Here is a 26,139-nt window from a genome sequence, read left to right as displayed (position 1 = left end):
TTAGAATGCATGATTGGTAAGGACAGTATGAGCAGCCAACATAATGATATGATTGGTGTAAATCCAGGTCAAACAGAGACTCTCAGAGGCCAGAAGTCATGGACTGTTGACTGTAGAGTTCGACAGCTGCGGAGCTGAGACTGGCTCCTTAACATAAGCTTCATACTACTGAGACTCCAGACAGGTCATGGTTTACAACCTGCATGTTACCACAGTCAATCTCAACAGAATTTATTCAAATATTTTTTCCATCTTTCATGTGAGCTAGCTTGTCAAATGCATTTCATTTCAGTTTGTTCTGGAAACCATACAAAAATCGAGATTCATTTCCAAGTTATTTACAACTCAAATTATGTATAAATTTATGTTTTAAGGCTATTGCAATGATTGCAATGAAATGAAACAAGCTGTTAGCACATCATTATTGCAAAATCGGCTTGTAAATCTGAAATGCTAACTCTGCCAGCAGTAAAAATTTGCTATAAAGTCAATTTGCTCTCATTTCTCTCCTTCTGGTCTTTCTAAGTTCCCTCGGGAAGCTGCCATTCTCTTCTTGCTGCTGTTCGGCGCTGGACAGATAGTGTACTGTTTTTCAGAGGATATCATAGAAAGGGGATGCCAGCTCCTTAAAACAAAAACTATTTCAGAGGAGAGAGTGAATCGAAGCAGTAAAGTGGTGTTCACCAAGACAGCATGCTCACAAGCACACGTTTAATTTACCACTTCTTTTTGCTTAGCTATCTTAAAATAAAATCAGGAAGCATAAAATGAATGTTTTTCAAGATTGATTCAACTTTTGAAAAGAAGGCGGGAAAACAAATGATGGATAGTTACCATAAAATGCAAAAATCCAATGTAGCTGCAGTAAAGTGTCACCAAAGAGGGATTTATCCGTTACTAAATACAACAGTCTCCTCTTAAAAAATATCAAAAAGGCTCCACATTTGCATCACATTTGCCAGGCAAGACTTGTAAAAGCAAGTTAATAAAAGTTGAACAGAAATAAGTCTTTTAATAAAACATCTGAAGACACACACATTTAAGAACAAAAAACATGTGATATGTTTTTCTATTTAGTCCGTGATTGTTAATCCAGATTTGTACATTAAAGATTCAATATATGCAGACCTGCAGCATTTAAAAAAGTCAGCACTGCTGGATTGAAGAAGGTGTGACTTCTCTTTGTGCAGTGGTTAATAAATGATGTAATACATCTTTAAGTCTTTTTGTGGGTTATTTGACTTGTAACAACTCCCTAACACCATCAAATAACAAAATCTAACAGTTTAACATTTCACATGCTAATAAGGAAGCTATAGCTGAGCGTATTCCTTGATTCAGTGTTGCAGCTGCTCAGTGGCTTTAAAGGACAGATACTCTCCAGCTGTAGACATTTATTACACACTTTTCCTGAAGCAATGCATTGGCTTTTATGTGTTTGTGTGTGTGTGTGTTTCTCTGTGTGTGTGTGTGTGTGTGTTACATGCTTCTGTATTCCCTTAAGAGTTGTCCAGGACGGCTGCTGTTGTTTCTCCTTATAAGGACGTTTACTTGTGAAAGGAGGGATGTAGAAAAAGGAGAGAGAGGAGGACAGGAGAGAACAGAAAGTGTGAGGAGGAAATGGATAGACCAGAAGAGGGACAGGTGGGATATGAAGAGGAATGGGGGCTTGGAAAGGGAGGTTTATTGGAGGGATGGAGGAGATGGGGACTTAGAGGAAACGTAGAAAGAAGAAGAGGGTTCAGGAGGGAGCAAAGGAGGGATGTAGGGGAAAGAGAAAGTCTAGGTTAGAGTTGTAAAGGGGTGACAGAGAAAGAGAGGAAGAAATCAAAGAGTTAATAAAAGAAAGTGTTGGATATGGGACAGGAGATTTTATTATGTGTATGTTGAAGGAAAGAGAGCAAGAAAAAAAGAAAGGAGAAGGTGGAGGGAAAGAGGGACTACAAATAGATGAGGAATGATAAAGAATTAAGTCAAATGTATAAAGAATAAATTAAAGGAAGAATAGATGGAATTCTACTATGGTAGAAAAAAATGGGACATAGGTAACAGTGACCCATTTACAAACTCCGCATTGAACGCTGTGCCTTTAAAGGGCTGTGTTTGCTTTTTGTATTTCCAAACACATTCTTCTGCGTGGCACAATTATCTCTTTTTTTTTTACTGTCCTGTCCTGTTCCTGTTTTTTTATTTTTTATTTCTAAAGTAGGAGGCTTTTATTGATGTCACTTTGAGAGGCGCTGGAATAAATGTACGACCAGAGTGACCAAAATAGATCCTGAAGAGTCAGCTGTAGGGTTGTTTGTGTGTGGGCAACACAACTGCCTGTGGTTTCGGCGAATTTTATCAAACAGATCAGATTTTGAAACTATGATAACACTAGGTGAAGGTTTTGTTTCTTTTATGATGTATGTTGCTTGACCCTTGAAATGATATGACATGATATGAGAAATGTTCAATCTCTGAATCTGCTTCAGCTTACAGCTCAGAGGTGGCCTGTCCAAAAACAGCACATATTGATAGCAGTAATTCGATAAACTTATTGACATATGGACGAATGTTGGCCTTCTATAGTAGGAGTTTGGGCTATAATGTAATTTTATGGTAATGTTGTTGAGGTTATCAAAGCATTTACAGTTTCCTGTATTTCAGACACAGAATATGGACAGCAGATTAGGGACAAAAAAATAAGACTCATTTAGTTTCAAGCTGTTTGCAATTTCCCATTGTCTGGTCTGCGCTTCCAAGTATGATAAATCACTCCTCTGCTTCCTTTTTCCTGACTTCTGCATTTTATTCCTCTCTTCCTCTTTCTCTCTATCATTGCTTTTGACTCCCTCTCTCTCTCTCTTCCCACACTCCCCCCGACTTCATCACTTCTCGCTCTGTCTCTCCCCTTCCACCTCTCTCTACCTACCTCCCTCCCTCTCTCTCTCTCTCTCTCTCTCTCTCTCTCAGCTGCTCCTCCCAGCTGTTTAATCACACATGGCCCATGCCTAAAAGAGAGAGAGAGAGAGAGTGGGAGGAGGGAGGGAGGGGACAAATGGGAGGAGAGACAGAGAGTGCAAAAGAAAGAGTGGGTGATAGAGTCAGAGGGAAAAAGAGAGAGAGAGAGAATGCAAGTACATGGTCTGAGTGTGAGGCACATGTCCAGTGAATGAGAGATTCTTTGCGTCCTCTCAGTGTGAGCTCCTTCTCCCTCTGTCTCCTGTCTCTGGTTGGATTACTTCTGAAGAAGGACCTCGTCTGGATACTCTTCTTCTCTTCCCTCTCTCTCCTCTACTTCCCTCCTCTTCTTGTCTCTCGCTGAGGGACTCCAGCCCTCTGTCTTTCCCAGATCTCACGTCTCCTTCTCCTTTCACTCCCCTCTCCCCTGCTTCCCCCTCAGGATGTCGTGTGAGGAGGCTCAGCTCCACAAAGAGAGGCTGCAGGCCTTGGCGGTAAGTCAGATTGGGTTTGAAATATCTGTTCTTGCTCTCTTCATGTTCCCCTGACCCTCTGTGTGTTTGTTCTGCTTTCTGTTCGTCAGTCGCTTACGAGGGCTTTATGGGAACTGCATCTCACCTCGACTCCATGTCAGTCTGTCATTCACAGTTCCATATTACGTCAAACTGTGTGTTACATCAGAGTTCCTGCAGCTCTGATCCCTCTCTACCGCTCATTCACTGTCATGCTCTCTGTGCTTCTCACTAGCTAGTCACATTGTTCATTCATGTTCCATTCAGGCCAATCCAAACACACAGACAGGGCGGGAAATAGTGCCTCTTCGCTCAGGTTTATTCAACTCTGTCAAATGAATCTGTTTGAAGCAACAGTAACACCGATGGTGCTAGACATCACAGTGACCCCTGGGCTCAAACTTCAAATTAGTGCTGCACTAGTTTGACTTCTGTTGTTACTGTAATTAGTGTAAGACAATCACCTTCATGATCATTGAAGCTAAAGTTTAACTGCCCAATTCTAAATGTGACTAAAATCCATCATCATCATCTGTTTTATAGATTTCAGTCTAAGGTGAAACATTTCAATCTGTTGGGAGCCTGAAAGCATGACATCATAGCCACCAACACCTTTTTTGTGTTTTGTCGTATAAAATGAATTTTGCCGCACACACTGTAACCAGCCTTCTGCCCTGCACTGCTGCTGTAGCCGGCTGCATTTGTCTCGCTGTTTCCGTCAGCTTTCATCATCTTCCATGTTCTTTTTTGGGAGGGAAACCAACTCAGAGGAAAGTTGGTGGAAAATCAGATCTTTCCCTGTTTTTTTTTTTCTTCTGTTTTTTTTTTTTTTTTTTGCCAGATGTCTGAGGTTTAAAGGTTTATATGCTTTCCTTGGTAGGATATGATCTCAGCTGCAAGGTGGTCAAGAACATGATTCGATATAGACTTTGTGTTTCATGACCACTGAGGCATTTGTTGAAGCTGCTGGTAGGACTTCAGAGCAACAGTTAGACCTGGAGTCACTGCCTTGGACTAAATTTGGCGCCAGCAAGGAACCACAGCATACCACACACACTTAAGACGCACAGCGGCACAGGAACACACACATGCACACTCATTCGTACACACAAGTGGGGGGGGGGGGGGGGGGGGAACTGTGGCAGCGGCAGATGGAGAAACTATTTTGGCCACGTTGAACCTGAAGCTGTACCAGGCTGCATGGACTTTAACTAGTCAGGAAATTACGTGAGGAGAGACAGCGGAAAGTTTATTTGAGTCAAAACATTTTCTGTTTTTTCGAATCATTCATACATTTTTATTTGACCAAACATGTCAAAACCATCAATTATGATATCATGTTAATACGTTGTTGTGTTTTGTGCACGAAGACATTTCTGAAAATTCATATTTCAAGAGTTGCAGAATATTATGAGAGCAGCAGTCGCAAGCAATACAACTGCTCCGACCAAATACTTTTCAGAGATCCTAGTGTAAGTCCTGATCTCTGACGGACATTAAGACTGGTCAGGTGTTGAATGGAAGTAAACCATTTGAGACTACTTGTCTCCTCCAAATGAACAACTGTCTTGTCTCAGTTTTGTTTATGCACACTAAATCAAAGACAATTGCAGTACTAATAGCTCTCAAGCCCTGAGCGGCACTTAAATAGAGAAGGGTTACTACTACACTTATACACTATTAGCGCTAACAACTCAGTGAGGCTCTCCTGGCCTCGGAGGAGGCTGACAAGCTCAGCTCCAGTGTAAATACAGGAGCTGAAGAGGGTTTCCTTTGGCATCTCAAAGGAAGGAGAAGGATTTTATAAAACCTCATCTGACCGTAAATCAAATGTATCAAGCATTTCCAAACAAGGAGCAGTTTCAGCTGGCTTAAAAACTGTCCCAGGACAAAGTTCAAATCATCATAGAAAACTGGATCATAATGTCTTAAACAATTTTGAATACACACAATATATTCTCTGCTTTTTCTGGCTGTCTGAAAGAATATTTCTGAACTCCAGAATAAAGATGTACACTGTACACTGTGTACAGTTACTACACACTGACTCTGGTCAGCAGCTGACATGCTAATGATTCCATCAATAATTTACATCTTGAGATTTCATGTCATAACCATCAGTGCCTGTCCTCATCAATACTTAAGGAGATCTCAAGACCGAATCTGAAGCTTCCTTTAAAATCAGATTAAAGGTTAGACATTCATCGCCGAGTGAAAACACACTACTACAGACTCGGATTTAAATCCACATGTCATACAGTTCATTCAAGTTTCAGTTTTGTGTTGGCAGCTGCGATTTACTTATTAAATAGAACAGAATCATCCCTGTCGGGTAGCAGGCAGCTGGCATTGTAATGCTAGTTTCCAATAAAGACAGGTCTGTGTGCTGTGTGGCTCATGCATAAAGAATGGCACTAATAGCTGTGAATCACCCAGCCAATTTTTTTTTTTTTAGCTTGGCAAAAAGGGAGGCATACCTGCTCCATCACAGCTGTGGAGTAAAACTGTGAGGTGAGAAATTACAGTATTTAACTTGGACATTTAAGCTCCAGTGACCTAATTTCCTCAATCAAATTTTCACATCTACAAAAATTAAAAGTCATTATTATCCATCTTTAAGCAGACCAAACATGGCAAGCATTTTTATGAGCCTTCCCCATCAATTTTGCAGGGCAAGCTACATGTGTGAATGCAAACAGCCATATTTTTCACCTCTATTTTACCCAGACTTCTTTCAACAAGCTTTCTGGTAAAAAATTCTCCAAGAAATCGGGCAACAACAAGAAGTTGGGGGGACTCTTTCTAAAATTGCGAACGCAGATAATATTCAAGGAATTTAAAGCGAGCAAGCAGGAGAGGGTGATGACGTTCATATCGTGTCATTGAAAGGTCTTTGCACATGTAATGAAGTCGCCTACTCTTTCTGCTTGCCAACATGTTCTTTTTCACATTTTCATTTATACAGTGAATACTTCCAATTACACATAGCGTTGATATACTGTAGAGGCAAGCACCTGAAATTTGCTTGAAATTTTGAGGAGTGCATGTGTGAAAAGGGCTTATTCCTGTCTGTCTTTGGATTTCATTCCTAATAATAGCTCATGCAAGTAGGCCCACTTTTGAAATAGTTATTTTACCAAAGTGGCCCTGTGTGGAAATGTTCTGCTCCTGCACAATGTATTTGATGTCCCCATTATGACTTGTGTAAAACTTCAACAAACTAGCTGTAATATGTCTTAAATGTGTCTCTTTTTGTCAGCCTTTCAAAGTTTGCCTCCAAACTGAAAAATATTACTGGTTCATTTAATAATTACTAAGAGCGTTAAACGCTCTGTAAAACATAGAGCGAGAAAGTGTTTTTCAGTTTTTGATTAGTCAATTTGCACATATTTCTTCTACACATACAAATAGAGGAAGATTCCTACAGTCTGATAGTGATTAAGGCTTATTAGCTGACAGCAGCTCAGGTTTCCATGGCTACTAATTGGTCAGATTAGGAAACAGTTCTGATGTCATGTTGTTAAACCCCAAAGCTGTTATTGGTGTATAATTAACATGTAATTATAGCATTTTGGGAATCAGGCACGGCCAGGGTTCCCCCAAAAATGATTACATATGTTTGTATATGCGTTTGTGTTTATATGTGGTTTTAAGATCAGCCAATGAATGATGTTCATCTTTCTAATCAGCAGTTGCCCAAGTGGCCTGCCAACCACAGATGCTATGTGTGTGTGTGTGTGTCTTTGCATGCACGCTTCCCTAACTTCTGTGTTGTGTCTGTGATATGTTTACACAAATGACCTCAGCCCTTTGGACTCTTAGTTGCCCCCCTTACACACACACACACACACACACACACACACACACGCACACACACTGAAATGCACACAAGGCCGCGGATCGTCTGGGAGCCAAGTCTGAGGGGAATTAGTAAGCGGTGCAAAAGGAGTGAGATGATGTGTTAAGGTTTTCTGAAAAGACAGAAAATGAGGAGAGCTACAGGGAAGCAGAGATTTGTTACAGCAATGAGATCGCCTTAAGCTCAGAACCTCTATGCTTTATTAGCATTGTTAAGAATCCTGGAAGACTCACATGCAGTTTTGTCTTCATTGTATTGATTGTACCTTATATTGATCTCTTTGGATGATTAAAAGTAATCTGTGTAATTTAAGGTCAATTGGGAAGCCGGTCGGTGTTCTGGATCCAGTTAGTGTTTGCTAACAGAAGCAAGTGAGCAGGGTGAAGGAGAGGGGGATGCTTTAGCTAGACCTTGGCATGCACTGAGATTTGTGGCTGTGGCATGCAGTGGAGGGCCAGGGTAATGAGCTGCGTTAAGGAGGGGTAAATAGAGTTGGGGGCTGGGCTGCCTGCAGGCCTTGTCAGTTTGTGCACTTAACTTTCTTATGGAGTGACATGTTGGCAGCATTGATTCTGTGAAAACTGATTGGATTTTATATTGAGAAAGCTTCATTCTAGCTAATGTTTCCTATGGCTCTTATTTTTAACACTAGAACTCTGTTTCTGGTGCTTTAGCTGCTTTTCTACTGCTTTTGTGCAAACACATGTATCATACACAACAGATACATTTTTATTTGACTGCATTGTGCTCCAACACAAACAAACCTGTTTATCAAATTAGTATTGTGAGTGTTCACATTAAACTAACATAAAAAATAAATTGATGAAAAGAGAGACTTCTCACTGTTCTTACAAATTAGACTTACATTGCAATAATTGTATAGTAACAACAGTAAGTTATGTGAATCATATAATCTGCTTTCAAATGCTGTTAACTACAACTGTGTGTTGCAGAGCAAAAAGAGTAGCCTGACATAGTTTCTCTGGGAGATTGTTGATCCCTATAAGTAATCTTTAACCATAAAACATGTCTGCCTTAATAAGACTCTTTCCTGTAATTGTTTTCGCATGCTTTATCTCAGGGTGAGACTGAATTAAGTTTGCAACCCTGGATAATTTACAGCCTAATAAAGCAATTACACAAACATATAACAGATGCTATATCTTTAGATTTTTGTTTAGTTGACACGATGTGCAGTGTGGCTTATTTGGTCCAGTTGACCTAAAGACAAAAAAGGTTTCTCAGTCACAGATATACTGCAATTGAAGACACATTACACACTTATACACAACTGTTGGCTCGTATTGAGCCAGGCAAAATGTCATTCAGTGTGTCTGACCGCCTGCATCTGATTGCTCAATAGGCTACTTAAGTTTTATCTTTTGAATATTTGGCAGAGTGGGTGCTTCCAACTTCCAACTGAGCAGACCAAACCCTGTAGAGACAGGAGTGGATAGGTGACCAGGGGAGGCTTGGTATCCAGCCTTCAGCAGTTTATGGGGATGGGGAGGGTGCTTGGGGCAAAGTCAGTCTGATGGGGGAAGGGGCGTGTGATTTGTTGGGGGGGGGGGGTCTGGGGCACGCCAGGCACTACATGCCATCTAAAATTAGCAGCAGCTGTCTTGGCCATGCTGGACATTCTGCCTTGTTTGTGTGTATGTCTGTCTGTGTGTAAATGCACATATGTATGTGTGTGAGCCAGTGAATGAAGTCAGAGTTCACAGAAACTTGAGAAGTTAAAGGTTGGAATGCAGTTCTAGTGGACACTGCGGCTATTACATTTTTTTATGACATTTGAACCTAAGTGGATAGCAAACAATGCAAAGTGACACAACAGAGCAGTGGGAAGACAATCAGTAATATTGGCAGATACTTTTATGCATGCGGCAAAATATTAGTCAAATTACTCTCCTAATAGCAGATACTTTAATTTGTTAAGACAGACTCCATGACTTGTTTGTTTGTCCGTACTTCCATGTGCATGCAGCTGTACTGTATGTATTCTATCCCCTAAATGGACATTATGATGAGTATAGGCGACACCTGCTGCTATCCTATGACTACAGCGTGTAAGACACTTCAGGAATGTGCTATGTTTGCATTTGTTGACACCAACAAGCTAGCAGGTTAGCATTCTGTTTACGCTTGCCCTAACACATTAGCATTGACCTGGGAGGACTAATGGATTAATGGGCACTTGGACCCTGCCAGAATTCGCAGCTGTGTCCAAATATTATTATTATTCATCTATTGTTGTTCATTTTAACCAAAGTTCTTGATTGACATCCTGTCAATTGATCAAAAACTAGTCAATCTGAAGAAACCCCCATGACACCACCTAAACAAACTGAACTCATCCCCTCTATATCTGAACAGGGACATGTGCCAAAGAGAACAGACTTTGCCAGACTGTGAACATGTTTACTTGTGCTGTAAATCAGGAAACTTTAATACGGGGCTTTATGGGGATTTAGTAGCCAGCTTCAAGTGGACGTTCTGGAGCTGCAGTTTGTGGAACCTCGGTGTTGGTTTCAGCAGAGAGATTCAGTTTGGGATCAATTATACTCATATCTTGAGTATGAGTATTTTCTTCAGTCATCATAGATGATACAATAATTTTAAACAAAATCAACAGTTCAAACAAAATCAACAGTCATGTATTACATACTGACTGAAAAGGTATAGGCAGAAGCAAACTGCTTCTAAAAGCCTATCCTACATTCTTATCAAATTAAGTTTCCAGAAGAATAAAGAAAAACAACAACAGATAAATCATAAATCAGTCACAGTTATAAGCATCAAAAATTGATTTGTGAAGCATTTTTTTAAACCAAGAGTGAATTACAGTTTTTAAACTTATATTAGCGTCATTCCATTATTTCACCCCAACAATTCAAACACATCTCCTTTTCACACCTTTTTTTGCTCTCTGTAAAATAAACTTCTCTTAAACACCTCTTAAATCATATTTGCTCTCCCGAATTGAAAATAACCTTTAAATAGCTTCTGGATGCGACTTTGACTTTTCTTCACACTATTTGCATTATTTTGAATTTCATAACATATGAATTTAGAAAAAGTGGAAATGTGTGAGCATAATAATCAGTCTTATTAATAAAACCTATGGCTTGTTTTTGCAGAACAACTGTTGAATTTATAGTCGTTCTTAAGGTGGATCTCCACAGCTCCTCACAGTACGATGGGAATATTAGTGAGCAATAGATTATACATGAGGCCTTCAAATTTAACTTCCTCCAGATTTAAACAGGATTGCCATTGACTCTGAAATGTTTCCTTTGATCTGGTCAATATGTTGTTTCCATGAATTTAGTGCAAATCAAACCAATGACATTTAAACTGCAGGACCATTTCAGTCTGTGTCCCTTAAGCATTCAGGTATGGCTGCCTGATGGAAGATGATCTTCACCCTGACATGTCTCTGCTGGGTGTGTTGGCATGTGCTGAATGTGACCCATCTGATCTGTTGCTTACTTCTGTTGACAATCTCAACATCAGCAGAACTTGAAATGGTGTTACATCACTGCCTTTCCACATTATAAACATGTTATGTGTGACCTCATGCTGGGTGTGTGAGCTCCCATAGGGCAGAATGTTGTTTATAAGCAGATGTGTTTTAGCACAAGCACAAGTGTGCCTTTATTTTTATATTTAGACATCTTTTGCTCATTTTTTTTTTTTTGGGATGTGAAAATTTTGCAACAGTTCTACAGGAAGCACTCCCAAAACTTAGGAGAATACGTTTTGAAGCGTCATCATCCTTTGACTTTTTTAGATTCTTGCAATTTGTGTGTTTGAACAAAAAGTGAATCATGCTGACATAAGTTAATAGCACATGTAATGGGTTACTGTCAGTCATTGACCCTTCTCAAATTCCCAACATTTAAACATGAACTTTATAAATCAACAACAATATTATAACATCACAGCCTTCGGTGGGGCTTCACCATTTTAAAATATACACAGAATTCTATTTTGAAACCCACATTTCTGGCTGGTGTCAGCAGAAGTGGGAAAAGTGATGTCCTCTGTATGAAGATTGTTAGCAGCAAGCCAAGTGGGGCCAAAGACTGTGTGAGTCAGAGTGTGGGAAGTCATGAGTGTGCCACCAAGAATGCCAACATATTTTCCTGCGGAGGAGGATGTGTGTTCTGGAGGAAAATACAGTGAACAGTCCGGCTCTAAGGTCTTTGTCTGGTCAGAGCTACTGTACAAAGCTGAAGATTCATTCCTTCTTTTCTAATAACTTGTTTTTATAACAAACCAAAACTTTCTTCTATTTTTTCAGACATAGCGTTCCCTCCAGCTAAGCAGTTTCTGCTTGAGTTTGAAAGGTAGTCATGAACTGATCCAGCATGCTTTTTTATGAACTCTATGACCCCAGGGAGCTGCATAGTCTGCTGCAGTTACATTTTAGATATTTATTCAGTTTTTAAAAGTACCAAGGAGAACATAATGCATAGACAAAAAAAGTCAAGTTTTTGGATAATGAGTAAAGACATTCTTTTTTTTTTTTTAAGATGTATTTTTGGGCGTTTTGTGCCTTTATCAAAGAGATATAGGACAGTGGATAGTGTCAGAAATCGGGTAGAGAGAGAGCGGGGAATGACATGCGGGAAAGAAGCCACAGGTCAGATTCGATCCTGGACTGCTTGGAGTACTACAGCCTCATTACATGGGGCGCGCGCTCTAACCACTGAGCCACCAGCGCCCCTGTAAAGACATCATTAAATATAATATGCTTTGAGAGAAACGTTTTGTAATTAAATTCTTCTTCATGAGCTTTTCTAAAACCTCCTGAGTTTGTAGTAATCAATATGACCTCCTTATATTAATTTGCATTATAATTGCATTCATTCATATTTCTTGGAAATCTTTCAGTAGATATAGTTTAGGTGTTGATTTGGGAACAAAGACAACAAACAAAAGAAAGTACTACTTACAGTCATCAGTAAGCAGGGACTTATCTTCTGTCAGTTCATTCTGAGACACTGCCTGTTGTACTATTTATATATGTTTCCAGAAGCTCTTACGTGAACATTAGCGGTGTAAATAGTTCAATCAGACACTGAAAAATGAGTTACAATGTAGTCAGACTTTAAACAGTGGTGAAGTCATTGTGCCTATTATTGTCTTTTGAGGAAGGATTTGACTAAGTTTATATAGCTGCATAAATCGTCTTCTCATTATTGTTAAAAGTTATTCTTCAATGTATATGTGGTTTGTTTGAGTGTGTGTGTGTGTGTGTGTGTGTGTGTGTGTGTGTGTGTTCTGCAAAAAAAAAAAGATGTCTCCAAACGCTCTCTCTTTTTTCTGTTTTTTTCCACATCCGTCTGTGGTGGGACCCCCTCTGTGTTTCCTCATGAAATGAATGAGGAGTCTGTGTTGTTTGCTGCAGAGCTATTGTCTGTTTGCTTTTTGGCCTTAAGGACATTTAAGTAACATCTCAGTATGTTTACATGCACAGTTCAGTTGAGCTACAGTTAAACCTCTATTAGGTCATATTCACTTTCCCTGTCCCAGTATGAAAGCACAGAGTAAAAATAGATTTATTGACAGAAGTATGTCAGACTTTACTGTATGTGATGATAAGCCCCCTCCAGCTCCTTTCAATTGGACCTTCTACCGGTTTACCCTTTTTTTTTCACATATCAAACAATCGACAAAAGTTAGCAAGCAGCAAACTGTTTTCTTCCATTCAATATGTTTAACGCCTCCTTAAATCTTCAGCTGACACAACATAAACTATGTCTCCTCGTCTGCGTGTTCTCGCTCACACTCGGCAAGAATAAATCGACTCAAAACCACATTAGCTTGGCGGGTTAGCACGGCTTCGAGAATTCTCATTTCAGGTCAGAATAACATGTTTAGAAGATATTTTTAAAGTCCAATTTTAGTCAGACTAACTCAATGAATGTTTTTTTGAACATGATGTAAATGTACATAAAGCCTATTCTGTACATATCATATGTCAGGAATGTAATGGAAACCAATTGGCATCATAGCTAGATGAAAGGATGCATTAACACACACAACTGTCTTTTTTTGTGAAAAAAAAAATATTTGTGTCCTCTCTTATCGATGTGTACAAACTCCTACCTGTGACTGTATTTGTTTTTGAGTGTTTCTGTAGATGTGTGTTTGCTTTGTGCGAGTGTGTGTGTATGTTTTGTCCATTCCTCGACCACATGTCCTTGACATCTGGTGACCATTCCTCTTCTCTGGCTCTCTGACTGTACTTCACAAGCCATGGGAACTGCTGCTGTGTAGGTTGTTGTGGTATGTGTGGTTGCACCTGTGTGTGTGAAGGACGGAGAGAGAGAGAGAGAGAGAGAGAGAGAGGAAAGAGAGATGACCTCGGGTTTAGAGCAGCTGTTTTCACGGCCTGTGTGCAGCTTTGAAATGTGTTCTCCCGGCAAGACTTAATCAAATCAAAAGGTTCCGTTTAGCTATTTAGTTCTGTGGTTTTGTGTTGAATGATCTTTGTTTTTTTGTTTTTCACATTTATAGGAAAATCAGTTGAATTGTATGTTAGTCACATTTTTTATGTTCCTACACATCACATTTAGTGTTTCTTTCTTTCTAAAACATACTGCTTGTGCATCATGCATGTTAAAAACTAAGTCATAAGGGCGCCGGTGCCATAGAAGTTGGTGCTCGTTCCCCTTGAACAGAGGTTGTAGTCCTCCTGGGGGGGCGGCCCGGGTTCGGGTCCAACCTGTGGCTCCTTTCCCGCGTGTCGTTCCCTACTCTCTCTCTCTCCCTGGTTTCCGGTCCACTGTCCTGTCTCTACATTGGGGGGAACAAAAATAAATCTTAAGCCCGGGAAAAAAATCATGAGCCCGGGAATAGTTCCACTGGCACAGTAGGGGATCCAGCCATTTCAGGCAGTTATGGGCTGATGTTTGGTGATTTGTACATCCCTAAGATGTAGTGTTGGAACAGATGATGTCTTTCCAGGTACAGAGTGAGAATCACAGTTATGGAGAGAATGAGAAAGACATGCTTCAGATCTGTCAGGGTACATGATGTAACAAAATTAAACAAGTGGTGAACAACCATAAAACTAAAAGGAGTGTTTTTGAGGAACAATTTCTCGAGCCTAAACTTGATCTTTTTTTTCCCCCCATCATTACATTTCCTCCTGTCTTTATGATCCATTTTTCTTCAAAAGTGATCAAAAGTGATTTTTTTTTGTCACTCTTCATCTCTCTTTGAGATGTGGTTCCATGATAATTCACATTATGGGGTTTTCCCTAATGGTTATATTTAGCCAACAGGAAACAACCCAGGCACCATCATTCTGCTCCAGCTGAGAGAAGGAGCGATAAAGCCCCGTACACATCCACAGGGTCTCATGCCCTTTAGCCCCGAACCATGGTTGTTCTGGGATCTGCTTTGTTTATATTCCCATGCACTTTTCGTCATAGTAAATTCAGAGGTAGTTACTCCACATGGCCTCAGTCTGTTCAGAATTTTTCTTTTTCTAACCACTCAGTCAGCAGACAGCCCGGCCTCTCTAAATCAGCCTTGTTCCTTTCCATGCAAAGCTAAGATTGGTCACTCTACCTTGAGTTCAACCACAGAGCCACTTCGAGGCCGAATCCTTCCCCTTCAGATAGCCTGTAGACCCTGACCCCTCTCAAACTCGATAAGCCCCAACCTCCGACCCTCCTTATACTTAACTTCCTTCCTGTGTACATAATCATGTTTCTCCCCTTGAGCAGCAGATAGGGTCCGTGAAGGGCTGCACTAACTAAAGAAATGAAGTATCGTTTTATTTTAGGTTTGAATCAGTTCAAAGTTCAGGCTGTTACTGCCTGATCTCTTTTGTTTATTTGCTGTAAAAACAAGAGATTTAAACTGAGATGTATCTTCTGTAACCCATCCATGTAGAATGAGTTAGACGGTTTACTTTATAATACAGCTCACCTGTAATTAAATATATGTAAACCACAATTGCCCTGGAGGGATTTTGCTTGAAGAGTATTAACTTTAAACATTCAATCAATACAACAGCATTCTTAGTGCATTACCATGCTCCTCTTTTTTTCCCCACGGGCCTTTATTAAAATCTAATGATGAGAGACTACTGACTGTTTCAAAAGATTTTTTCAATTGACTTCAGACTTGATTTTCAAATCTTTTTTCCCGCAGGAGAAGCGAAAACGGCAGACTGAGATTGAAGACAAAAGGAGTCAGCTCGATGACCTGGTACTACAACTACAGCATCTCAAGGTTGGTTTGTGTGTGTGTGTGTGTGTGTGTGTGTGTGTGTGTGTGTGTGTGTGTGTGTGTGTGTGTGTGTGTGTGTGTGAGTGTGTGTGTGTGTGTGTGTGTGTGTGTGTGTGTGTGTGTGTGTGTGTTTTCAATCATCAAATAAACAACTTGTTGAGGTTTAGGATTAAAAGTTTATGTTACTATTAAAACTAGAAGCCTCACAATGACTGTAAATAACTACACAGGGAGCAGTGATGTCAGAAGTATTTGGGTAATATGCAAAGGCCACACTTTGAAATATTCTACTACAATGCAGTCCTGCAATCTCCAGTTGAAACAAATCTTTCCTGATTTAGCAAAAACCAAGTTGCTGTCAATGACTCATCGATCAGATTCACAAGTAAACGCAACACAAAGTGCTTTTTATACATCAGGAAGTAAAACAGACTTAGTAAAAGTACTTTATTGTTTTGACATGTATTGTGTTAGGGGCGGCTGTGGTTCAGGTGGTAGAGCCGGTCGTCTCTCAACCGGAATGTCAGGGGTTCGATCCCCAGCTCCTGCAGCTATATGTCCAATGTGTCCTTGGGCAAGACACTTAACCCTGAATTGCTGAAAAGTGTGAATGGGATTATACTGATGGTCACTTTACTTTACATAACCTCTGCCATCAGTGTATGAATGTGTGTGAATGAGTAAGTGTGACATGAGGTGTAAAAGCTTTGAGTAGTCCAAAGGCTAAAAAAGCGCTATACAAGCTCAAGTCCATTTACCATTTTTGATTCCTTAAATTCTTCAAGATTATCATATCGTCGGAGCCTTGCAGTTGTCGAAAATAGTTTTCTTCCTCGAAATAAAACATTTAAGAGCTTATCCAAGATGACTTTTTTAAATTTAGACAAGGATTAGAAGAATTGAAACAAAAGGGATTGCTTAATCCTTTCACTTTCAGTTTTATTATAACAAAAGGAACAATTAAAGCTGTCAGACACATGTAGTGGAGACAGAAAAAAATATGTTACTCCTTGGGAAGTACCAGAATATCAAGGTACAGTATATAACTAAAGTAGTAGGACCTGTAATTTATACTAAAGTACAAAACTAGAGTTAATTTAATCTCACCGTTTTGGAGTTACAGTAGAGTATATATAAATACGCCGCTAAATTTGCCTAGCCTGTTATTTGTAGCTCTGCCCTGTCATCTTCAGCTCACACACGACAGAGTCAAAGGGACCTTGTTACATAAAAGATACAATGACTATAAAGATGGAGATCTCATGAAGATTCTGTGAAGAAACATTGTGCTCTGGTATATAAGACAAAATCTCTTTATTTTAATATACTTATGGAGCTCTCTGCTCACTTCTTTTTATCTTAGCAGTGTATTCATCAGGCTTATATGTGATAGGTATTTGCTGTTTAGTCTACATCTGAGCTTAATATTGTTAAATGTGGGCATCTGTGTGTTAAAGATAAACATGGAATAAGAATAAGGTAACAGTCAGTTCAAGGTCGGATGCTGAATTTAGCATTGAATGAGAATGGGGTCAATGTTCAGGTGAAGGTAAGGTAGGGCTTTAAATTCATGGTTAGAAGTTATTGGATGAAAAGACTAAATGATGGTCCCATTTAGAAGCTTTGTGTCCATGACACTCATTCATCTGCTCAAACCACAATTGTTGTTTTTGTCCTGCACATTGATCTTGCCTTGACCCTAAGTGCTAGGAATAAAAAGACAGTGTTCCATTAGATACACATCACGTGTCCCTGCAAACTGCTTTTGCACCTGCCTGCATGTGTTTGTAATTGTTTTTATGCATTGATTATTGTGCCTGGCTGACAGGTAGTGGTGCATTCCTTCCAAACATCCAAATCTCAGAGCTCCATGGTGTGCAGGCCTGTCAAAGCAGTTTCCCTTGGCCAAGCAACGCAGGCCTGGCTGTTTTCTTCTCTCTAGAAAAACACTCAAATCCAAACACACATAAACATATCCCTTAATAATTACTGCCAGCCACTACTGGAAGACCAAGATTATGTTTCAAGTAAACATTGATTTGACGTTCAGAGAGCAACTGCTGTCTAAAAGGTATGCAAAAAGCTGACAGATTGTGATATTGAAAAACCTAACAGCTTTCCGGAATCAGTGACTTGTTTGGAGTTCTTGAACCTCTCAACCTACTAAAAAATAGTTCCTTGACTTTCAGGGAAACTCAGGAAAACATAAACAACCCTGTCAGGAGGAGACAAACCTGATGCAGACATCCTACGTGTTGTATAAAATGTATGATTCCAAAATTGAGATGAGAAAATGTGACAAGTAAGACTTACATTTTGGTTTCCTCATCAGAATTGTGCATAAATATGTAGTAAAAAAAACATAAGGAAAAGAAAATTAAACAAAAAAATAATCAGCTAAACTAAGCTTTTTGCATACTTCAATTGTTTTTCCCTTTGGTGAGTTGTTCGGAAAATCCTGTAGCTCTTAATGCTGCACAGATGCAGCGTGGGTGGGGAAATTACTGTAGGTGCCAATTATACTACATAGCAAGCTTTAATATTTGTAATAAAAATACATTCCATTCTCCAATTAGAGCCTTTAAACACACTTGGCATGAATGACTCCAATGTTTGATCATTTTAATTAGTGATTTTCTGTGTTTGTCTTTTTAATTCAAACTAATGGAAAAATAGAAACCGTAAGAGAAACAGTAATAAAAGCCATGGGCACTGGTCATTAAAACAAAGATTCGGTGCAGTGCAACCATTAATGAAGCTTCTGTAGCTGGGAAGTGTTAATTCCAAGTTTCTTCTGTCCAAGCCAAGCTGCAAAAAAAAAAAAAAAAACTGATCTAAGGGCGTGTGATTGTATAGCTCACACACTGTAAGAGTGTATCGACTGTATGGGGCGGCTGTTGTCAGTGGTAAAGTCGGTCGTCTCTCATTCGGATGGTCGGGGGTTCCCAGCTCAAGTTCGATGTGTCTTTGGGCAAGAGGAAATGTAAATGTGTATAAATGGGATTATTTACTTCTGATGGTCACTGTACATAGCAAACTCTACCATCAGTGTGTGAATGGGAAGGTGTGACCTGTGGTGTAAAGTAAATGCACTTTAAGTAGTAGTTGAGAAGTCACAAATCCTGAAAAGCGACACACAGCCAAAGCTCATTAATATGCTGTACGGTCCGATTGTCAAGCACTGTTCATGTGAGTTCAATCAGTAAATAGCATGCCAATTGTTAATATGTCCTTTGAAAACTTGATTAAGTCAGATCCTATGTGTAATCCAGATGTCTCATATGCAAAGGCTCAAATACAGAGTCAAAAACACACTCAGGAGAGGTCATTAACCCAACCTTTGCAACCAGCTTTATATTATATTTGGCCACTAATAATGAGAAAAGAAAGGAGAAACACCTGCATGGGTCTAAAGGAAGAACACCTCTCCTAGGTCGTGTCCTTTTCTCTTTGTATTTGCTATATCTAGAGAATGAACTGAAAGTACAAGTAATCATTTAAATGACATTAACCAAACCTGATGTGCTGACACTGCTATCATCGACTTCAAAAACCAGGAAGCCCCCAAAGAGTCTGTATACAGTTTCTTTCATTATACAACACCATCAGGCCTGAAATCCAGATGTAATCAGCATCTGGTCACACAGACCCATTTGATGGCCATTACCTCTGAAAGCGACATAGCCAGACAGCATGAAGCAGGTTTTGTATTGTCCCCTCTCCAGAGACTTAGTGTCCCAGGAGAGGAAACTGGAGACTGGAGCCCAGAGGTTTGATAAGGACCTCTGAGAACGGAGGCGTTGATCTGTGTCTGGGACAGTGTAAACATCACAATGATGTCAGCGCAAAGGAAGCCTGAGTCTGCACTTTTTGCAGGTCTTAATTAGTGGTTGATTTTCCATCTTGCAGCTGTGTATTTTTAGGATCTGATGCTTGCTCTGTTCTGAACTGGTAATTTCAGTTTCTACAGAGCATAGCCGAGACCTTAAAAACAGCCCCAAACCTTTCTTCTAAGAGAGCTCACAGTAGTTGTGTGTCAGAGCTAAACAGGAAATGGAAAGTCTATTAAACAGCGTGGGAGAGAGCAGAGAGTACGCCTGGTTCTCAGAGGACTGCTCAATTATCCTGCACAACTTTATCCATCACTGCTTTGTTGGCCACTCAAGTGGTCAAGCAAACTTTATTCCCATGTAATGATACTCTCTACACTTGTTTTTTTTTTGCCTTTCATATAGAGCACTGTTACATTTTTCAGACTGACTTGGTTTTTTTGGTGTCCCTGGCTCAAATGTAAATGATTGAAACAACAAAATAGGGAGTCTAACATCATGGATGTGGATGTGGAAAAGTAACTGCATAAGGGATAATCTATGCTGCCCTATTGGTCCAGCACAAGTCAGTTGGAATTCTTTGTTATTTCTATCTTGTCCTTTATCTAAGCTAGAAAACTATATTTACGTTGTTATTTTTTCTTTTCAAAATAGACAACAACACTGCATTAAAGAGTTTTAATTGCCATTTTTAAATTGGGCAGAGGACAGAACAACAGAGCAATAAGTCATATCAAAACAGACAAAGTATAAGATTTTCTGTTGTTTAACTTTATTTCAAAGGCAAAATTGGATTTCGATACAAAATATTTTTTTCAGACTTGTTAACAAACTTGAGTTTCATTCAAATGTAACTGGTTTTATACTCCAATGACATCATGTTTGCTTTATAGGACATTAGGTTGACACTGTGGGTGTGCAGCAGCCACACATGCACCCACAAACGAACACTCCTGCTGTCACATTCTGACAGCGGGTGGGAAAATGCTTTGGAATATTTTTTGCAGAGCTCATTGCGTGGTGTGTGTCAGTATGTGTTTATATGCAGGCACTCGTTCTGTTAATAGTCAGCTCTGCGACCTACAGCCGAGCCACGGTAAACAGCAAAAGGTGACGCTGAGTGCTCCAGCACGACTCTGTTGTGGTAACAGAACAGACATTGAGACAAAGACAAAACGTCAGGGACATTAGCACACAGCTCTGGGATTCTTTTTTTTTTTTTTTTTTTTTTTTTTAAAGAAGCAACCCCAGGCTGATGAGGTGAACGTTACTTTAACCACTGTTGATGCACATCTAGTGAGAGGCCACCCATAGTTTGTACATCTTGTGTATAAAAAAAATGTCCTAAAGACTTTATTAGATATATAAGACAACACTTTTGACAAAATTGCATTCAAGACTGGAGGACCAGAGACAATATTATCAACATAGTTGTGCTAGTTTGTCATAGTCAACAGGCTTAAACCATTACCCTGGTTTATTAACATCTGCTTAGTCCTTTAAAACTAGAAATGAAAAAGTTAGCTGTAAAAAGTTTAACATGTAATCATTTATATCCTGTTGAGATGGATGGGTCAGTTACAAGAGGAATACAAGAATCCCAAATGAAAGCTTGCAGGAAATATTATAGTTCCTTCAGGCATAAAACAAGCAGGCTTGTTTTTTGATGAACAATTTTGTCTGAGACTGAGTAGGACCAAGAAATATTGTAACGTATTGTACATATCTTACCTTACTAAATATGATGGGGACTGTAAGCTGCAGCTCTCCTGGCCTGATGGGGTTAATATTTTGTGCAGTGTTTTCCCATGAGTAACAGCAGACTTTAGGACCAATATAAAACTGTGTGCATGTGTGGGCCTGCGTGTTTGTTTATTTATTTGTTGTAGCTGCACTTGGCAGTCATCTCACAACTCTCTCACAAATAGTCTCCATCATAAAGGTCTATCTGGTATCTAATAATACCAAGAATATCTCAGCAAGGATCCAAAAGACGGGCTATTGAAAGAGTGTTGCAGTATATCTTTCCAGGCTGTGCAGTAGTTTGACAAATGAATGTTGCCTGATGCAAATATTTTGGAAACCTGATGAATGCCTCTTTTTCGGGCAGCTGGTCAACAGTCGAAGATGTAAACGATACAGAGAAATTTAACAAGGCATAAAGAAAGGGCAGGGCAGATTAAGGTTTGGCTTGAAAGCACTGATGTAAACAATGTTAAAAACAATAATGTTGTGTTTAAAATATTTCATTTTCACAAAGATTTCATCAGGAAAAAAATCATTTATATACAAAAGATGTTTTGATGAGAAACTGAGTAAACAACATTTTTGTATTTATTAGAAGTCTTCACAGGGCACCTTTAACCTGCTCTATGTTTGCTGGCGGGCTAGCCAGCTTGCCTCATTTGAGCAAAGATATCATTATGAATATGGCAGGATTTTTATTTATTAAGAGATAAAAAAATATGAATTGACCAAGTTTGATTAATCCCATTGAGAAAGAAAATATGCAGAATATTTAAAAACACAAACAGTACTTCATACGCAGTGGATGAACTGAGGAGGATTTTTCTTTAATATGTCTACATGAATATGAAACACTGTCTGAAATCTTTCTGCAAGCACCTTATATGTGTCTGTTCTCTCCTCAGTCCAAAGCCATGCGTGAGCGATGGCTGCTCCAGGGTATGGGAGTGGAGGAAGAAGAGGTAAGGCGGAAACAGCTGGAACAGGACGAAGAACAAGGGAAGAGGCTGGAAGACCTCGTACAAAGGTACAGTGTACATGTTTAAGGCTACGGTATGTTTAGTCTTCATGCTGATCTGGTCCGACACACTTGAACAGATGGGATAACAGAGTAACATTAAAAAATGCTTTCCATCAGTTTTTGTTATGACACATTGTAGCTTCTTCTTTTTTTTTCCAGCACTGTGTAGTCTCAGTTCTTGACTAAAATATAACATAACTTCTGTCCAGCTTTCACTACAGTCCTACATTGAGTCAGGCAGTGCCACACTTTTTTTTACATCCTAATCATGTGGTCCAAATTGGAAAAAGTAAAAGAACTGTGGGTCCTCAGCTACCTTAATCCACTTTTCGGTTTATTCAAACACACAAGATACTTGTCTCAATTGTACGTCAAATTCCAGGAAAACTGTGCAATAAAAAGTGCAAACAGAAATAAAATGATTTGCAATACTCCATACGTGGTTTTTAACTTCCAGTGATAATGTGAGTTACATTTCTGCTATACAGCTTTCTAACTTAAAGAGGACATATTATACCCCTTTTCTACCTCTTCAAACAGTCCCCTGTGGTCTAAATGAAACATCTGTGCTGGGCTTTGGTCAAAATATAACACGAATCTAGCACCAGAGGAGGTTTGAGACCCTGTGTAAACCAGCTCTCTCAGAACGCTCCGTTTTGGTGTGTGTGTCTCTTTAAATGCTTTAAAAGGCTTCCGTGCTTTACATGAGATTCTACAAATAAAGAACTAGTACACTTTTAGCTTCAAGGTCAAAGCTATCCAGCCACATTAAACTCAGAGGACGTCAACAATAGGACACTTAAAATATATCAGTCAAACAAGAATCCAAGGATAGAACTTCAGATATGTGTAACTGCATGATGTGACTATATGTGTCCACAAAGAGTACACATGTATAAATACACACACCTACTGTATACACACATACTCTGAAACTGGAGAGGTATTGGTGGTATGGGATTCTGCAGGGCAGCTCTGGCATCTAGCAGTGCTGTAACCTGAGCACAGAATCTACCTCTTTTTTTTTTTACACTGGTGTGAAAGCAAACACCAGAAGCTGTGCATACACATAGTTCTCTAAAGGAGATGTGACAAGAGCTGACAGGGACTGGAGAAATAATATTATACATTTCAAGAAAAACAAACAGGTGAGGGAGATATATTTCAGAAAATAAGATCCGGAGGGAGGAAATCACAGGAGAGAGAGATGGAAGAAAGGCAAGTGAAAGCAGGGTGGGACTGCCAGCAGAAGAAAGTTACCAACATAGATATTAAGAGAGGACAAAGACAGAGACAGAGGGAGTGATGTGATCCTGTGGGCACTTCCTGCTTTTGTGTCTCTGGTAGGAGCTTCCTGTTTCCCAACAAGCATCGCTGCAAGATAGTCACTTATTCCCCAATGAAGTTGGGTGCATGAGATCATCGGTGCTATGAATAAAGTGCTTGCCAGCTCCTGCCATCATGTTTCTTTGTATTCTTGGCTCAAAGTGTTTTCCACTGGCAGGGTGTGAGAATTGGGCAGGGCTGCACACGAAGCAAGCATTTATGGGATCAGGAGTTGTCCACAGGCAGTCGGATAGAAAAGATTCATTGGAGTTTTTCCTGAACTGATGAATAAGTAGTAGAAGTTGTGGTGTGTTCACTTCATGCATTTTTGGTGAAAGTGCACCAATCCTGCGTTCTGGTGGAGTGGGGGCCAGTTCGCAGGTCTAATTTTCTCTTGACTGTAAAACATCTTTCATTCCTCAATCGTCAGTATTTTTGTTTGTTTGTGTATAACGTGTATTCATGTATAGAAGCAGTGAAGATGTTTGACATGAAATGTGTCGCCTTTGCTTTATAATGCTTGCATTTAAAATAGTGAGGACACAAATGACTATATGAGCTCAGAAAATGCCAGGAAATCTTATAGGGGCAAAAAAGGAAAAGTCTTAAAAAAAATGTTCTTCTCATGTTTTGCCCAAGACAAAAACTGAGAACCTATAAAAGCAAAGGAAAATATTGGCACCATTTAGCAAAGAGTACAGGAAAAATTTTGTCACACAAAATATGCTCAGTAATGAAAACTAGTGGAATGACAGAGCAAACTTTTATCAGTTTCAGCAAACATGCTATGTAGATTCATTTTTTCATAGAGCACGCTTATAGAGAGACTCTAAGAGAATATAACATCAGATTCAAGCTCCTCCCCCTCATCCATTAAATCTGTGCCTGAAAGAGCTTCTGTTAGCCAGCAGCTACTGTAGCTTATCACCAGCACTGAAACAACATCAACATCATACGTTGTCACGAGCACCAGGATAACATTGGCTCTGGTATAAACAGAGCAGCAGTGAATGCTCAAAGAGGGAGCATTGTAGGCCGAAGTACAGTTGTGATTGTAGAGCCGCTCCGTGTGAATCACTTCATTCAGCTGCTGTTGAAAAGACTTGTTGTCGACACTCTTTGAAAGAGGAGATATTGAAGTTTGTGGTTTTAACTATTGAGAAAAGCAATTAAAACCGCAAGGATAATTCTTCACTGTGCCACACTAGCATGTGTTTTTGGTCAGAGTGTAGCCAAATTCAGCTTTATTAAGGTCCTCAGTATGACAGCAGACAGAAACCACAGCACAAGGAATAATGCATTCAGTATTTGCAAAAACTCAGCCCTTTAAGTTAAGGGTTCAGGTTACACAGTTGGTTACACAAATGGCCCATAGTGCTTCCGAAAATCAGTTCCCAGGCCGGAAAAAAAACTGTCTGAATGATTACTGTCAAAAATGTGAATGCTTTGTACAACTGTCCCCTGAGTTGTTTCAGGAACAGTCGTAGCTTTAGTATATTTTGGACTAAAGTTCCTTTAATCTTGCATGATATCAGCGATTGCGTCAGTTATAGCCTCAAGTAACAACCAGTCCCAAAGTATCCCTATCAATTATTTTCTCCACAGAACCAAACATGTAATCTGATTTTTTTTTTTTTTTTTTTTTTTGCATATTTTGACGTAATTATCATCAGAAACTAGGGTCACAGATCCGTACTGAAAATTGCTTCAAGAGGAGCTCAGTTATTGGGACTGAATTCTCAAGGCTTAAAAAACAAATCGACTCAAGTGAGTAAAAAAAACTATCAAAGCAAGTGTGTGAGTCTAAGGAGTGCTCGCAGTCACACAAATGCAAAACTTTAAACCATGTTTTCTAATTCACTAAATAACCTCAAAACATGCAAAACTTGGACAGTGTAAAAGGACATAGTCTATCATTTATTTATTTATTTAACTTAGAAGCATCTTCTTTTTCTGATATGATGTCATGCTGTGAAATTGGAAATACTTCTATTTAGATATTTTGGAGAGGCCCATGCCTGTGTGTGTGTGTGTGTGTGTTTGTGTGTGTTTGTGTGTGTGTGTGTGTGTGTGTGTGTGTGTGTGTGTGTGTGTGTGTGTGTGTGTGTGTGTGTGTGTGCGTTTCAGGGTGTGGCATCTATATTTACACTCTGTGGGACACCATCCCAGAATATCCTGTAACCCAGGCAACCAGAGTCTTTCCAACATTGATAGTGACAGAGGTGAATAGTTGGGATGGAAATGGACACTGTATTCTCTGTGTGTGCGAGAGAGAGAGAGAGAGAGAGACAGAGAGAGAGAGAGAGAGAAAGTGAGATGGACCAAAGCTGTAATCATGAGGAAACCTGGAAAAGCACACCTACCTCCACCTATAAACACTTCTGAAATAGACTTCACTGTCTAAAAGACTAAAAGCACAGAAGCCCAGACATCTTGTCTGTCCCACTTTTTATGGTTGCTAGACTAATAACACATGCACCGGTGGACACCTTAATGACAGAAAGTGACAAAGACAAAGCTGCAGCTCGTTTACGCATGCCTGTATCGTTTCATGCACTGCAGAACTCATAAACAAGAGTTTTTAAAAAAGGAGAAGCAGCTGTATTGGTCTTTTGGGAAAAACTGATGTGCCAATTGAGTTTAGAG

At 39.6% G+C, this 26,139-nt stretch overlaps 1 protein-coding gene across 5 annotated transcripts in view; it reads left to right on the top strand.

The window, feature by feature from the left end:
- Nucleotides 1-26,139, top strand: part of LOC132992583 (PALM2-AKAP2 fusion protein) — an 84,702-nt gene that overhangs the window by 5,319 nt on the left and 53,244 nt on the right. For 4 of the 5 annotated variants that reach the window (XM_061062009.1, XM_061062007.1, XM_061062006.1 and 1 more), the window contains exons 2-4: nt 3,389-3,440; nt 15,493-15,573; nt 22,052-22,173. In XM_061062009.1, the coding sequence (XP_060917992.1) occupies nt 3,389-3,440; nt 15,493-15,573; nt 22,052-22,173 (255 nt within the window). The remainder of the gene's footprint in view (nt 1-3,388; nt 3,441-15,492; nt 15,574-22,051; nt 22,174-26,139) is intronic. The other variant, XM_061062008.1, reaches the window with a different exon arrangement.

This window comes from Labrus mixtus, chromosome 17 (assembly GCF_963584025.1).
Source record: "Labrus mixtus chromosome 17, fLabMix1.1, whole genome shotgun sequence".
Taxonomy (NCBI): Eukaryota; Metazoa; Chordata; class Actinopteri; order Labriformes; family Labridae; genus Labrus; species Labrus mixtus.
This window is presented reverse-complemented; position numbering and strand designations above follow the sequence as displayed.